The sequence below is a fragment of the Eptatretus burgeri genome, chromosome 2 (assembly GCF_056783735.1).
Source record: "Eptatretus burgeri isolate ZD-2024b chromosome 2, Ebu_testis_v1, whole genome shotgun sequence".
NCBI lineage: Eukaryota > Metazoa > Chordata > Myxini > Myxiniformes > Myxinidae > Eptatretus > Eptatretus burgeri.
The window spans coordinates 154,202,913-154,216,298 of NC_140962.1; the positions used below are offsets into that span (position 1 = coordinate 154,202,913).

Consider the following 13,386-nt stretch of genomic DNA (forward strand, 5'->3'; position numbering starts at 1 on the left):
CTTTCCCTCACGCTGCCTCCCCCCTCCCCTCGTGCAGCCTTCCCTTTCCTCACGCTGCCTCGACACTGTCATGCTGCCTCCCACCGCCTTGCAATGCCTTCCCCTCCACTCGCACTGCTTTCCTTCCCTCCCCGACCATACAACTCTCTGGAGGTCGAGGAGAGGAAGGGGTGTCAAAGAATGTGTGAATTGGACAAATGAAAGCTTTTTTTTCGCATTTAAAAAAAAAAAAAATCCCAACCCGGCTTTCCCTTAAGTCCATGTCCAGAACACCCCCTTTCCCTCTCCACTACCCTCCCCTTCCCCCCCAACCTCTTTCTCTCCCCCCCCGGCCATTAATATTCCTGTCAGCGAAGCACCAGGTGTATTTGCTAATCTATACTAAAAAGTGTGTGTGTGTGTGTATATGAAGAGAAGAGAAGAGAAGAGAAGAGAAGAGAAGAGAAGAGAAGAGAAGAGAAGAGAAGAGAAGAGAAGAGAAGAGAAGAGGAGAGGAGAGGAGAGGAGAGGAGAGGAGAGGAGAGGAAAGGAGAGGAGAGGAGAGGAGAGGGAGAGGGAGAGGGAGAGGGAGAGGGAGAGGGAGAGGGAGAGGGAGAGGGAGAGGGAGAGGGAGAGAGACTTCCACTGTTCACTTGTATTCACAGGAAATTGAAGGGACTCTACACCTCTCATCAACGGATATTTCTTGCATGTCAATAAATTTTCGTGAGTCCAATTTGGATCCACAAACAGAATGATTATGGTTCACCATTTTAAAATTTCCACTCTTTCGTCTAAATGCTGAAAATTATGTTTGAAAGATTATTTGAATTTCAGATTTCATGCTTGCAACGACAGGTTAAAAGGAGTCCACGCTCGCGGAAGCGAGTCACTGAAAATGCACACACAGCACATGTGTGAAGGACTTCGTAATCATTCATACACCATTTTGAAAGTCCCATATTGTTGAATTATTCGGTTTCTCCTCCAGGTGTTGCATCTTTTTTTATCACTGTTAGAACCAATGTTCTATAACTGATTACTTTCCAGCCAGGAGCCAGTTAAAACTTGATTTTATTACCAAAGACAATTAAAAGTGACAATTGATACACCGGTGCAACACTGAACAATTAAAAAAAGTGATTGGCTTACCCTTGCTGTTTCACTCTTCTTATCCTCTTTCACCATATTCATATGTTCTCTACCAGAAAGACGAGTTCAGCATCATCATACTCCAACCTCACAAATTTTCAAGAAAGCCGACCCGAGTAGATACCACTCGTTAACACAAGGTGGTTCCAAACGCAGAGTTTGCGATCATTTTCACTGAACACTGACGATCTCTCCAGGGGGTTGAAAATCTAACTTCAAGCATTACCACTCATCACATTTAACTTTATATTTACAACTCATGTCTAGCTCAATAAACGTTATAATATCCAAAAGAATAAGCAATTTGTTCCACCCTGAAATGCAGGTATACTAGCATTAATGTGTGCAAAACATCAATACATGGCTTAACCAAATCGTTCACAAATAATCTGTGATGCAATACCCTCCTCAAGAAAAATCTCAATGTTCATAGTTGACAAAAATTACTTTACAAAACCGTCAAGAAACATGATGAAAAAAATAATAGGAATCTACCCATCAGCTCGTAAGAATATGTTTGGAGATAATGGTGAAGATGTCCTGATCAAGTAATCTGCCCCAACATTCGTTGTCCCTTTGAATCCTATTGTAAACAGAGTTTTGCACAAACTTGGTCCATCTGACCTCCAAAGCCAGTCACCGACTGGACATCCTACGAGGTGCAAAGCCCTTCCTTGGCACACCTGAGCTTCAAACCACCTACGAAGCTTTCATTCGCAGCTTGATGGAGTACTGCTCTCCCCTCTGGGGTGGTGCTCCTGCCTCACACCTAGCTCAGCTTCACGCTGTGAAAACCAAGGCTTTTAGGATCATTGGTGTCTCCCACGATGAAGCTGAGTCTTTGGCTCTCTCACTCTCTTACCGCAGGCAGGTCGGTGGTCTTTCTGTCTTCCACCGTCTCTTCTCAGGCCGAGCCCACCCCCAACCGCTCTGCTCCCACTACATCTCCGCAGGGCGTTCAAGGTCCGCCAAAAACCCCATTCCAGTGAAACTGCCAAAATCAAGAATCACTGTTCACCTCCACTCTTTCATTCTTCTTTTTTCCCCATCTCTGGAACAAACTCCCACACTCTCTTCAATCCCACTCTTCCCTCCAGGTCTTCAAAACAGCAGTTCACCACCACCTCTTATCTTCCCTCATATAAAACCTCGATGTTTTCTACCCCCGTTAATCCACCCCAAACCCAACTCCTTCAAATTCCCTGCTTTCCTTCCTGAAAGTCCTGTAATGCCCATCTTGTATACCCCATGTTTTCCGCCCCATCCCTCTCCCTTCCACAGATCGCCTAATGTCTCTGTTCCTCACTGTTTTGTGCTTCCCTCTCCCATCGCTCATCTCCTGCTCCCCTTGTTATATGTTCTGTAAGTTAGCTCTTACACGAGCCTCAACATTGTTCACAAAAAATAAATAAATAAATAAATCGCACAATTCTATCATTGAGAAACTTTCTCTTAACCATGTACAGCAATGAATGGTGATCAGTCAAAAAAAAAAATATTCATCTCATTGAGATGCATCATAAATCTAATGCCCCACACAAAAGCAAGACCTTCTTTCTCCATGGTAGAGTAGATTTTCTCTCGTTTCATCACCTCCTTCCTTGTCAAACTTGCAGGTAAGAGTTTGTCATCATGTCGCTGTAAAAGAACAGCTCTAGTGGCAGTGTCACAAGTCTCTTTCATGAGCATAAATGGTATACTAGGGTCCGGTGGTCTCAAGCTGTATTTTTTTTTGAGTTGCTTGAGGGTTATGTCGACCTCATACAGATACACTGCTTTTCTAGGTCGAGGCTTCATCTTCAAATTAGTAAGTGGCAATGAGATGGCTGCATAATTAGCGATGCAATCCTGGAAGTATCCGTTTGACCTACAGAGGTTCTCCAACACATTAGTAGCAGCCCCTTCAAAGAAGGTTGAAGGTTACTGTGGCTCCTCGCTTTCCCTCACCCCACTTCCCTTGAACATACCAGCGTATTGATGAAACAAGCCAAGCAGGTTATTTCTCAAATATAGAGCAACATTTCAATGATACATGAACTTGTTTCTCTTTAGTATAAAAAGTTGAATTCTTGATTCTGTTGATGAAAGCACATCTCAAGCCATTTCTGTAGAACCAGGTGGTTGCAATTTTTGTCCTTCACTCGCCGATGTCTACGACGGGCCCTACAAACACTTGAGTGCTGATCTTCTCAAGTTTGATTTGTTAATGGAAAGTCAGATTCATAATAATCATTCCTTTCTTCACGATAAAGAGTGACAGCAATGTATATCCAGTCCTCATGATTTCCATTCGGGAACATACTGTCAAGTATCAATATGACATCCTTTCGTTCTTCTTTCGCTCCCGAGTGCCTCTCTTTTATTTGCTTCGTTTTTACATCCTTCGCCATTGCTGAGAAGCGACATCCATTGAAAAAAAGTTCATTCGTCGCTCGTTCCAACACGTCTTTCAACTCCATCGCTTCATTAAGGTTGAATAATGAGTTCCACGTGGATGAAAATCCACCGTTAAGGCACTGCTGAAGAAACAGACTATTCCACGGATCACCCCAAACAACATTTATCTGATGTTTGATAAACTTCTTCAATTGATCACGTGGAGTTGGATTTGGATCAAGACAAACTGTTCCCTTCGTACAACAAACACTTTCTGATTCGGCTGAGCATTTGTAAGCTTTACAGTGTTGACAGTAGTTATAAAATGATCCAAAATCACCGACTCCAACTGCGTTCCTCATTACAACTTCTCTGAAATCTTGGACATCGCTGTCTCTTGCGATGCCTGGCACAATGTTGTTTCTTTTCTTCCGTTGTAATGCCATTCTATGATTTCTATATGATGTCGTCTCATTTGTTCTCCGAATTTGAGCATGCTTGGCCATTTGGAGTAAGCGATTGCTTCTTCTTGATGGCGATTCAGCTAAGCGTTGTTCCCTGGCATGTTGAGACCTTTGGTGAAGTCGTCTTTCTCTCTGCTCGGCAGATTCAGATGCTCTCGACTCCCTCGCATATTGAGACATTTTATAGAGTCGCTGTTCTCGGTGTTCAGAAGACTCGGATGCTCTCGACTCTCTGGCATGTTGAGCCATTTGCTGAAGCCTACTTTCTCTCTTTTCAGGTGATTCTAATGTCCGCACTTTTCTCGCATGTCGAGACATCTGCTCAAGCCTGTTCATTCGATCCTGGGAGGACTGGGTTTTTCGATACTCACGGGCATTTTTAGCCATACGTTTGAGTGTTTTCGTCCTACTTTCTAGACTTTCAGATGCACGTCTTTCGCGAGCTCGTTTTGCTCGTGCTGCAAGTCTTTCACTTTCATCTTGATATTTTTTTGGTCTTCCAATATTGCCTGATGGTTTAAAAGGCTGTTGTCATTATGAGGAACAGCAAATATCTACATATTTGGCTATCATGTCATGTTTTTGAAATGATGGTCATTGCTAAATTAGTCATTAAATACAGTCATTAAATCATATCTGAGTTTAATTTATTTATTTTAAAATTTTTTAATGTGGAATAAAAATATAATTTTCTACATCGTGTGGAAAGTTGCTGCGGCAGTGTCAGACCCCCCCCCCCCCCCCACACACACACACACACACCCACACACACACACACACACACACACACACACACACACACACACACACACACACACACACACACACACACACACACACCCCTTCTATACTGTTATTTATCAATAGAAAACTTGAAGTCTGGAACTTCAACAATACGAACGGTATATTCAGTGGAATGCCACATGCATTAATGCACAATTGTCATTTACTCATTGAGTACTTCCGCAAAATTTATCAGTATGTCACACACCATTTGATCATCGACACTCATAAACATTGTCCAGTCTGTTACAGTCCTGTTGGATTCCATCGCATCAGTTCACCAAGATCACACAAAAGTGTTGCACAATCCAGAACGCCAATCAATCCTCATCCTTGGTCTCGTGTTGACCAGGCTGACAGTGTGTCAGCTGTACGGGTTGGATACATAGACATGTTCCATTTAACGCTGCTGTGCCCAACTACCGCATTGCCAGACCCCGGAAGTCCCTTGTCCGGCTTCACCTCCTTCGTTCAGGCCAACCGATCAACAGACTTTTTACTCCAACTTCAGTACAATTCACCGGAGCTAAAATATTGTTGCGGCTCTGCAAAACCGGCACTCCTCCGAGGCAATTGCACCGACCATATAGCGACCTGAGACAGTTATCTCATTACTATTTGTTTAGTTCACCCTTTCCATATGTCTAGAATTTCTAAAATTCCCCACAACAACCTATGTCTGACCTCTTAACCACAAATGCCACAACCGTGACCAACCACTTCACTCTCCTCACGACAATCATTTCAACCACTCCCAATGTTTCAACGCCTTCACCACAAATGCAACAGTGCTTCCTCTACCTCACAGCCACCACCACAAATCACCCCAACCAATTTACCTCCCTGGACGCTCACCACAGTCACTGAGGGTGCCGAAGGAATGAAGGACATTACAAGCCAGATAACTTTGGCATGTAACGCGAGGCGCAAAGTTGCGGTGGGGTTCGTTTGATGACGTCTGGGTAGTGTTCCGCAAGCTAACAACGCTTGAATGGGGTTCAGTGCACGTTCAGGGCAGGAGAGCACTCACAAAAACCCTCAGCCAATGTTAATTGCAGAGCTGTGTCGCGTGGCCAAGCTCGGGAGGCAACTGAGGTTATGTTCGACTCTGGAGTCTGGAGGGGCGTGGCTACAGCGCGGGATGATGACTATGCACCAATGGGGGAGGTCGGAAACACTTACCAGGTCTCCTGATCTGCTTTTTGGCTCCTCTCTCATCCAGGCTCAATACAAGAGAGCAAATTAGGCTCAGTCGCTCTCTTTCGTCCAGGCTCTCTCTTTAGTCCAGTCTCCTTCGGCCAGAGCCTTTGCCAAGCTGAGTGCCGCGGGGGGGGGGGGGGGAGGGGGGGAGCGAGCATTGGCAGGGTCATTGCCGGGTCACCAGTGCTCGGCTTTTATGGTGTTCCATTATCATTAACAGAACATTTACAGACTTTCTCACATGTCCCGTTAAGCTTTTCCTCACGCATGTTTTCTCAATCTGTGCCTTGTTCACAAAAAGAGCATTACCGATTTGCACCTTTCACACCTTCGTCTTGCATCACACTGCACTACATTTTTGCACTTCACGTGCATGCACTGTAGACACTCCAGTTTTCTTTCCTCCCCCCCCCCTTCCTAAGTGATTGGATTGCGTATCCTTCCAGGTACAACAAGATCGCCTACACCTCAACCGCTCTCCTCTTTCTCGGCTAACTCTAATTTCCTCGGGTGTGTGTGTGTGTGTGTGTGTGTGTGTGTGTGTGTGTGTGCGCACGCCTGTAAACGGTGTAGCAAGCAGTTTTGAAGAAGTTTACATCGGGTTAACTCTGCACTGTCTTCTTTTATACATAACTGTATTTTCTTTTGCCGCACCAACAAATTCCTTCCTTTCCCTTGTTGTACATAACAACATAGCACTTGTTGTACATTTATGATGAGACCAATTACTGTGCCACATCATTTTCCTCGCATTTGCTGTGGAAATAAATTGCTTGTTATAAATATACCGAGCTCGTTTTCATCTTTTCCTTCATTGGTCCAGCATGGTCTGCAAGCTAGTTTAGCCAGGAAGTTCTACCCCAACAATCTGTTATTAGTCGGTGTGAACTTGGCAGCTCCGCTCGGCTACACCTGATACAGTAAGTTTAATGCAAATATGCATCAAGGGCACGTGACCCAAATTGGCCGTCCGTCCACAGGTAAGGTATCACGTGAAGTAGTGTAACCCTGCCCGGATTGGCCGTGCCAATCAGCTTCACGGTTGCCTTGCAATCTGTTTGTGCACAGAGTTATCTGTGCCCGGCAGCCTCAGGACCGGTCATTCAAGAGGAACCTGAGCGCTTCCCCTCGTTGCGAGCCTCGAACCCTGAGTCTGCAACAATACAATACATGCAGTTCAGCTGTGACAGTGTGCCATCCTCAACTTGCTTAGTCGTGTTAAGTTCATGTCAAAATCAAGAAATCTGTCAGGTTCTATCAGTCAAAGAAACCTCACCCGCAACAGGAACTCACATGAAAGGTAATTTTTCATTTTATAATAATCCAACACACGCATCTCTTCCACCCTTTAATTAATTCATTCATTCCCTACTCACACCAACATGAGCTGCCTTAGACTCCTGCACAAAGATGTATTACAGTACTCAAAACCAGGCCGGTCTGGTCAGTGCAAGCTGATCTCATTCAATTTTAACATGTTCCGTATTGTTGCGGGCCGGGGGGGTCGGGTGAGAAGACCACTAGGTGGGGGGAAAGCTACCTCGATTCCCAACAGACTCCCCGGAATTGTAGGCCGTTGCTCACGGATAATTCCGTGACGCGGCGGGTCGCTTCACCGACCGTGGACGCCAATAACTCAAGCGCGTGACCTAGGGTCCTCCTGTCTCGAATCAGGTTACCTAATTATCCACACGGTTTAACCACCGGGGAACCACGCCCTCGGTACTCCTTGTCCGAACCGGATCACTCGACCAACTACGGATCACCTTTCCGGATCGGATGCAGCTGAGCGGCACTGCCAAGGACGTACCGGCTAGAAGGAACGGATTGTTGGGAATAAAGACCTGGCTAAACTTAGATCCGAACCATGCTGGACTAATGGAGGAAAAGACAAAGGCAAGCTGGGAACATTTCTACAATTATTATTTATTTACAATAAGCGAAGAAAAGCATGTGGCACAACAAAAGGTTTATTGAGGATGTAATGCGGGGAAAGATGAGAGAGGTGTGAGGTGCGACATTTATACAAGCAACTTACAAAAGCAGACACAGTGCAGACTTGACACGAGATTAATAAAAGCAACAATCACAACAATAAAATATCTTATGCAGGCTTACTTAACGGACAGGTGCCAATACTCTCAGATACACACTCAGACAAAGTAAACCCAGCAGTGAAAGGGACTTTTGCAGCCAGGGAGGGAGGGAGTTGAGGTTACAGTTTATCGGTACCTGAGCGTTTCGGGGAGGGATGCTCCGTGGTGCAGCACCCAGCAAAAGTTGTGTATCTCAGTCCACAGCCGCACGAGTGGTAATCGTGTCTGTAGCAGGAGCCCGAGTGGAGAAGAGCAGAGTCCAAGGCCGAGAATGGAGCTGTAGACAGAACCAGGTAAGAGACTTGGTTGAGGTCGTGTCGGCGGGGACCAGTACAGAAGGCGGGCCGTCAAGGCGAGACGTAGGCAGAGCCAAGCCGCAGGAACACTTTCACAACAACTCCTTCAATTCTCCACTTTCCAACCGACTTCTCACGCCTTTGACCTTCTTTCAACCAACTCCCACCGACTTCTTCCTTTCAATCAACAACAACCAACTTCTTACTTTCAATCTACCAACAACCCCCGACTTCTTACTTTCGATCTACAACAACCGACTTCTTACTTTCAATCTACCAACAACCTCCGACTTCTTCCTTTCGATCTACAACAACCCCTTCCTCTGAGAATTGCTCCGTACTTTATAGATCCCAGAGCTCGGGGAGGAGCCATGGCGAAACCGACGTCACTGTCCGATCCGAGCATCCCGATTGGACCGGCCCTTCATGTGGTCCGCCTTTCGGGGCGGTGTTTCAGCCAGATGCTGCTTTGGCCTGCCCACGCCGTGTGTGCCTGGGTTTGGGAAGGTGGATGGTGGTGCAGCTTCCATAGCGAACGATTTTGCCTCAGAAAACGAGACTCCGGACACAGCGGGTAGACGGTGGAACGCTGTGGCCAGTGAAATGAGGGTAGCAAGCGAGATGAATTTATCTCAGAAAAAGGAGGGAATAAAATAAAAGGGGAAAATGATTTATTAATCCTAACTATAGCCCATCACAACGCACTCCCTTGTCTTCCCACTAAACACAAGGAAGGGATCCAACTACACGTTTATTAATGGAATAACTGACTCGGGACAACTGTATGTTGTATGCATATGGTTCCGAGAAACGTAACAGTATCTTTTTGAGATCAACGGTAATTTAAAAAACAATATATATTTCGAACAAAATAAGTTTTCATTTATTTATTGAGGATTTACGCAATTTTCGCTTCAGGAAATACTACAGATAGCCATGGATCATCAGGAACTCAATGACGCTAGAAACAATTTCCAAATTGAATACTAACATCGAAATGGATCCACCATTTTTACCATTTTACGCAATTTCCGCTTCCGTAAGTATTATTGATAGCAACTCACCGTCAGAAAAAAATTCAACACAAAGTCCACGTAAATACCATAAATATTCCCTTTCAGCTCATATACAGTATATGCAGTATGTACATATTTTGCCAAAACCCCAGGTATGGCATTTTTCACGAATTAAAATGAGTACATGACGTTTTTTGGTAAACTGAAGCTAGAATTTAATTGTAAAGATACATGTGTACACAAAATAATTAAATTTGAAACTAATTACAAAATGCAACTGTCACATAACATGGTTACAGTGGGGAGAACAAGTATTTGATACACTGCCGATTTTGCAGGTTTTCCCACTTACAAAGCACGTAGAGGTCTGTAATTTTTTATCATAGGTACACTTCAACTGTGAAAGACGGAATCTAAAACTAAAATCCTGAAAATCAGATTGTATGATTTTTAAATAATTAATTTGCATTTTATTGCATGAAATAAGTATTTGATCACGTACCAACCAGTAAGAGTTCCGGCTCTCACAGACCTGTTAGTTTTGTCTTTAAGAAGCCCTCCTATTCTCCACTCATTACCTGTATTAATTGCACCTGTTTGAACTCGTTATCTGCATAAAAGACAGCTGTCCACACTCACTCAATCAGACTCCAACCTCTCCACAATGGGCAAGACTAGAGAGCTGTCTAAGGACATCAGGGACAAAATTGTAGACTTGCACAAGGCTGGGATGGGCTGCAGGACAATAGGCAAGCAGCTTGGTGAGAAGGCAACAACTGTTGGCACAATTATTAGAAAATGGAAGAAGTTCAAGATAACAGTCAATGTCACTCGGTCTGGGGCTCCATGCAAGATCTCACCTCGTGGAGCCTCAATGATCATGAGAAAGGTGAGGGATCAGCCCAGAACTACACGGCAGGACCTGGTCAATGACCTGAAGAGAGCTGGGACCACAGTATCAAAGAAAACCATAAGTAACACACTCCGCCGTCATGGATTAAAATCCTGCAGCACACGCAAGGTCCCTCTGCTCAAGCCAGCGCATGTCCAGGCCCGTCTGAAGTTTGCCAATGACCATCTGGATGATCCAGAGGAGGAATGGGAGAAGGTCATGTGGTCTGATGAGACCAAAATAGAGCTTTTTGGTTTAAACTCCACTCGCCGTGTTTGGAGGAAGAAGAAGGATGAGTACAACCCCAAGAACACCATCCCAACCGTGAAGCATGGAGGTGGAAACATCATTCTTTGGGCATGCTTTTCTGCAAAGGGTACAGGACGACTGCACCGTATTGAGGGGAGGATGGTTGGGGTCATGTATTGTGAGATCTTGGCCAACAACCTCCTTCCCTCAACAAGAGCATTGAAGATGGGGCATGGCTGGGTCTTCCAGCATGACAACGACCCAAAACACACAGCCAGGGCAACTAAGGAGTGGCTCCGTAAGAAGCATCTCAAGGTCCTGGAGTGGCCCAGCCAGTCTCCAGACCTGAACCCAATAGAAAATATTTGGAGGGAGCTGAAAGTCTGTGTTGCCCAGCGACAGCCCAAAACCTGAAGGATCTGGAAAAGATCTGTATGGAGGAGTGGGCCAAAATCCCTGCTGCAGTCTGTGCAAACCTGGTTAAGAACTACAGGAAACGTCTGATCTCTGTAATTGCAAACAAAGGTTTCTGTACCAAATATTAAGTTCTGTTTTTCTGATGTATCAAATACTTATTTCATGCAATAAAATGCAAATTAATTATTTAAAAATCATACAATGTGATATTCAGGATTTTTGTTTTAGATTCCGTCTTTCACAGTTGAAGTGTACCTATGATAAAAATTACAGACCTCTACGTGCTTTGTAAGTGGGAAAACCTGCAAAATCGGCAGTGATTCAAATACTTCTTCTCCCATTTATATATATATATATGTATATATATATATATATATATATATATATATATATATATATATATATATATATATATATATATATATATATATATATATATATATATATATATATATATATATATATATATATATATATAGTTGCGGTTCCCGGAACCGCATGCATCCAACAGATAGTGGCCCCAAGACAGTTATTCCATTAATATATGTGTAGATAGTCCCTTCCCTTTTGTCTACCAGGACAACAGGGGCTTGCGTGCAAGGATCTCATAGCTAGATTTGCTTACATCATTTCTTCTTCATTTCATTTCTAACTTCATTCCTACTCTTCTTTTTTGATTATTCCTGAGGTAAATCTGAGCCACGTGCGCCCTTCGCTGTGAGATGGGTCCTCAGCAAAGGCTAAGCAGGCATTACACCCCCACCCCTCCATAGAATACACAGCCTGCCAAACGCACGCGCAGCAGTAATTTCCACCCAATGGACAGGAAACACACTCAGCACGGCGCCCACACTGCATGGAACACGTACCGAGGAGACGGAAGAAAGAGCACCTTAGAAAGGGGCACTCGAACACCACATGAGCATCGACAGCACAGAGCTCCCATCCTCAAGCGATCCCTCAACCCAACGTTTGCGGCAAGTTATACAGTATGCTCGGCAGCTCGAGATTGTCGACTCAAGCTTCTGATGATCTGGGGAAGATGGCTGGTTGCATTGAAAAGACATCCTATATATTATTTCTGTTAACGTCTGCGCGTAATTTGACGTATCTCCTCCGTAACTGCTGGAAGGATTGTCGCCACTTTCGGCATGCGGATGGTCTGTGGTCTAATGAACAGCATGGGCTATGTGAGATCGCGCCAGACGGACAGGTTTGGGAATTTTCGGCGATTTTCTACGTTTTACATTTGTTTACATGGTGATGTGTGACGTCATCGCTAAGAGGCGTAATGACGTCATGACATCATCGGTCATTCGCTGATGTCATTACGTCTGTCGTCGACAGACCGTCACCGCTGAGAGGCGTCATGCCACTCCGAGAAAACAGCATCTGCAATGTGAAACCCTCTTCTGCACATGCTGACTACCCTCAGAAGGTGAATTTGACATGAAAAAATGTAACAAGAAACATTGTATATAAAGAAATTCGATAAACCACATTGTGAACACTGGATATATTGATGTCCTAACGAACCCTCACTTTCGAAACTTCGCGCAGAGCACGGGTTTGGCTAGTACAAAATAATATCCCTTAAAAAGGCTGCACGGATGGTGTTTTTCACAACACAGGAAACACACCCAGCACGACGCCCACGCTGCACAGAACGCATACCGAGGCCGATAATAGGCAACCCCACGCCACGTTGTGCAGGATGCGAGTGTGCAAGGTGCAAGCGGCACGTTCCTTTCAACCCATTTTTAGACTAATTACATCAATCGGGTTTCGCCCCATGCACACGATAGCAGAATCAGGCGAACACGAACGCTGGCCATGTGCGTAATCGCGGATCTATGTACACTGTACGGAATGTGCTCGAAGGCAGACCAGCGCTTATCTCGTGACACCTTATTGGACACATCTTACTGTCTGTGCATGGGTTCACTATAACATCGTACCTTCGGTCCTCGCTGGCGGCCGTGGATGTTCCCCACGGACGGCAAATGTCCCCCCGCCTCCACGGCCAGCAAAGCCGTGATCGGGTGGAGGTATGCGGCACAGCCCGGGCCATGCGGCGCACACGGAGCAGGCATACAAGACCGACGTCACTCTCGGCCGGTCATCATGGCATGGCCCGGGGGTTCGTGCAAGGCGATTCATGGTGCGGAGTTCGGTGGGCGATTCATATCATGTCGTGAGGTCGGAGCAAGACTTATTTGTGGCGTGCGGTCATCTTGCCGGAAATGGAATGTTGCAGTTTCCGGCCATCGCGGCCAGGCCGCGCAGGGGGTCGGGGCCAATCAGAGCACCCGATTCGGGTGACAACACAAAGCTTCGGGGTGGCCCCACACTATAAATATATACACGCTTCGGGGTGGCCCACTCAGGCCTATAAAGGTCCGAGTGGAGTCTCAGTCTCTGTCTCTGTCTCTGTCTCTCTCTCTCTCTCTCTCCCCCCCTGCCTCT

The 13,386-nt window shown here is 45.3% G+C and overlaps 1 protein-coding gene across 7 annotated transcripts in view; it reads right to left on the reverse strand.

Moving 5' to 3' along the window:
* Positions 1-1,036: 1,036 nt before the first annotated feature.
* Positions 1,037-13,386, reverse strand: part of LOC147033619 (uncharacterized) — a 31,268-nt gene continuing 18,918 nt past the window's right edge. For all 7 annotated transcript variants that reach the window (XM_085857464.1, XM_085857455.1, XM_085857429.1 and 4 more), the window contains one exon: positions 1,037-4,480. In XM_085857464.1, coding sequence (XP_085713590.1) covers positions 3,321-4,480 — 1,160 coding nt within the window. In that variant the 3' untranslated portion in view covers positions 1,037-3,320. The remainder of the gene's footprint in view (positions 4,481-13,386) is intronic.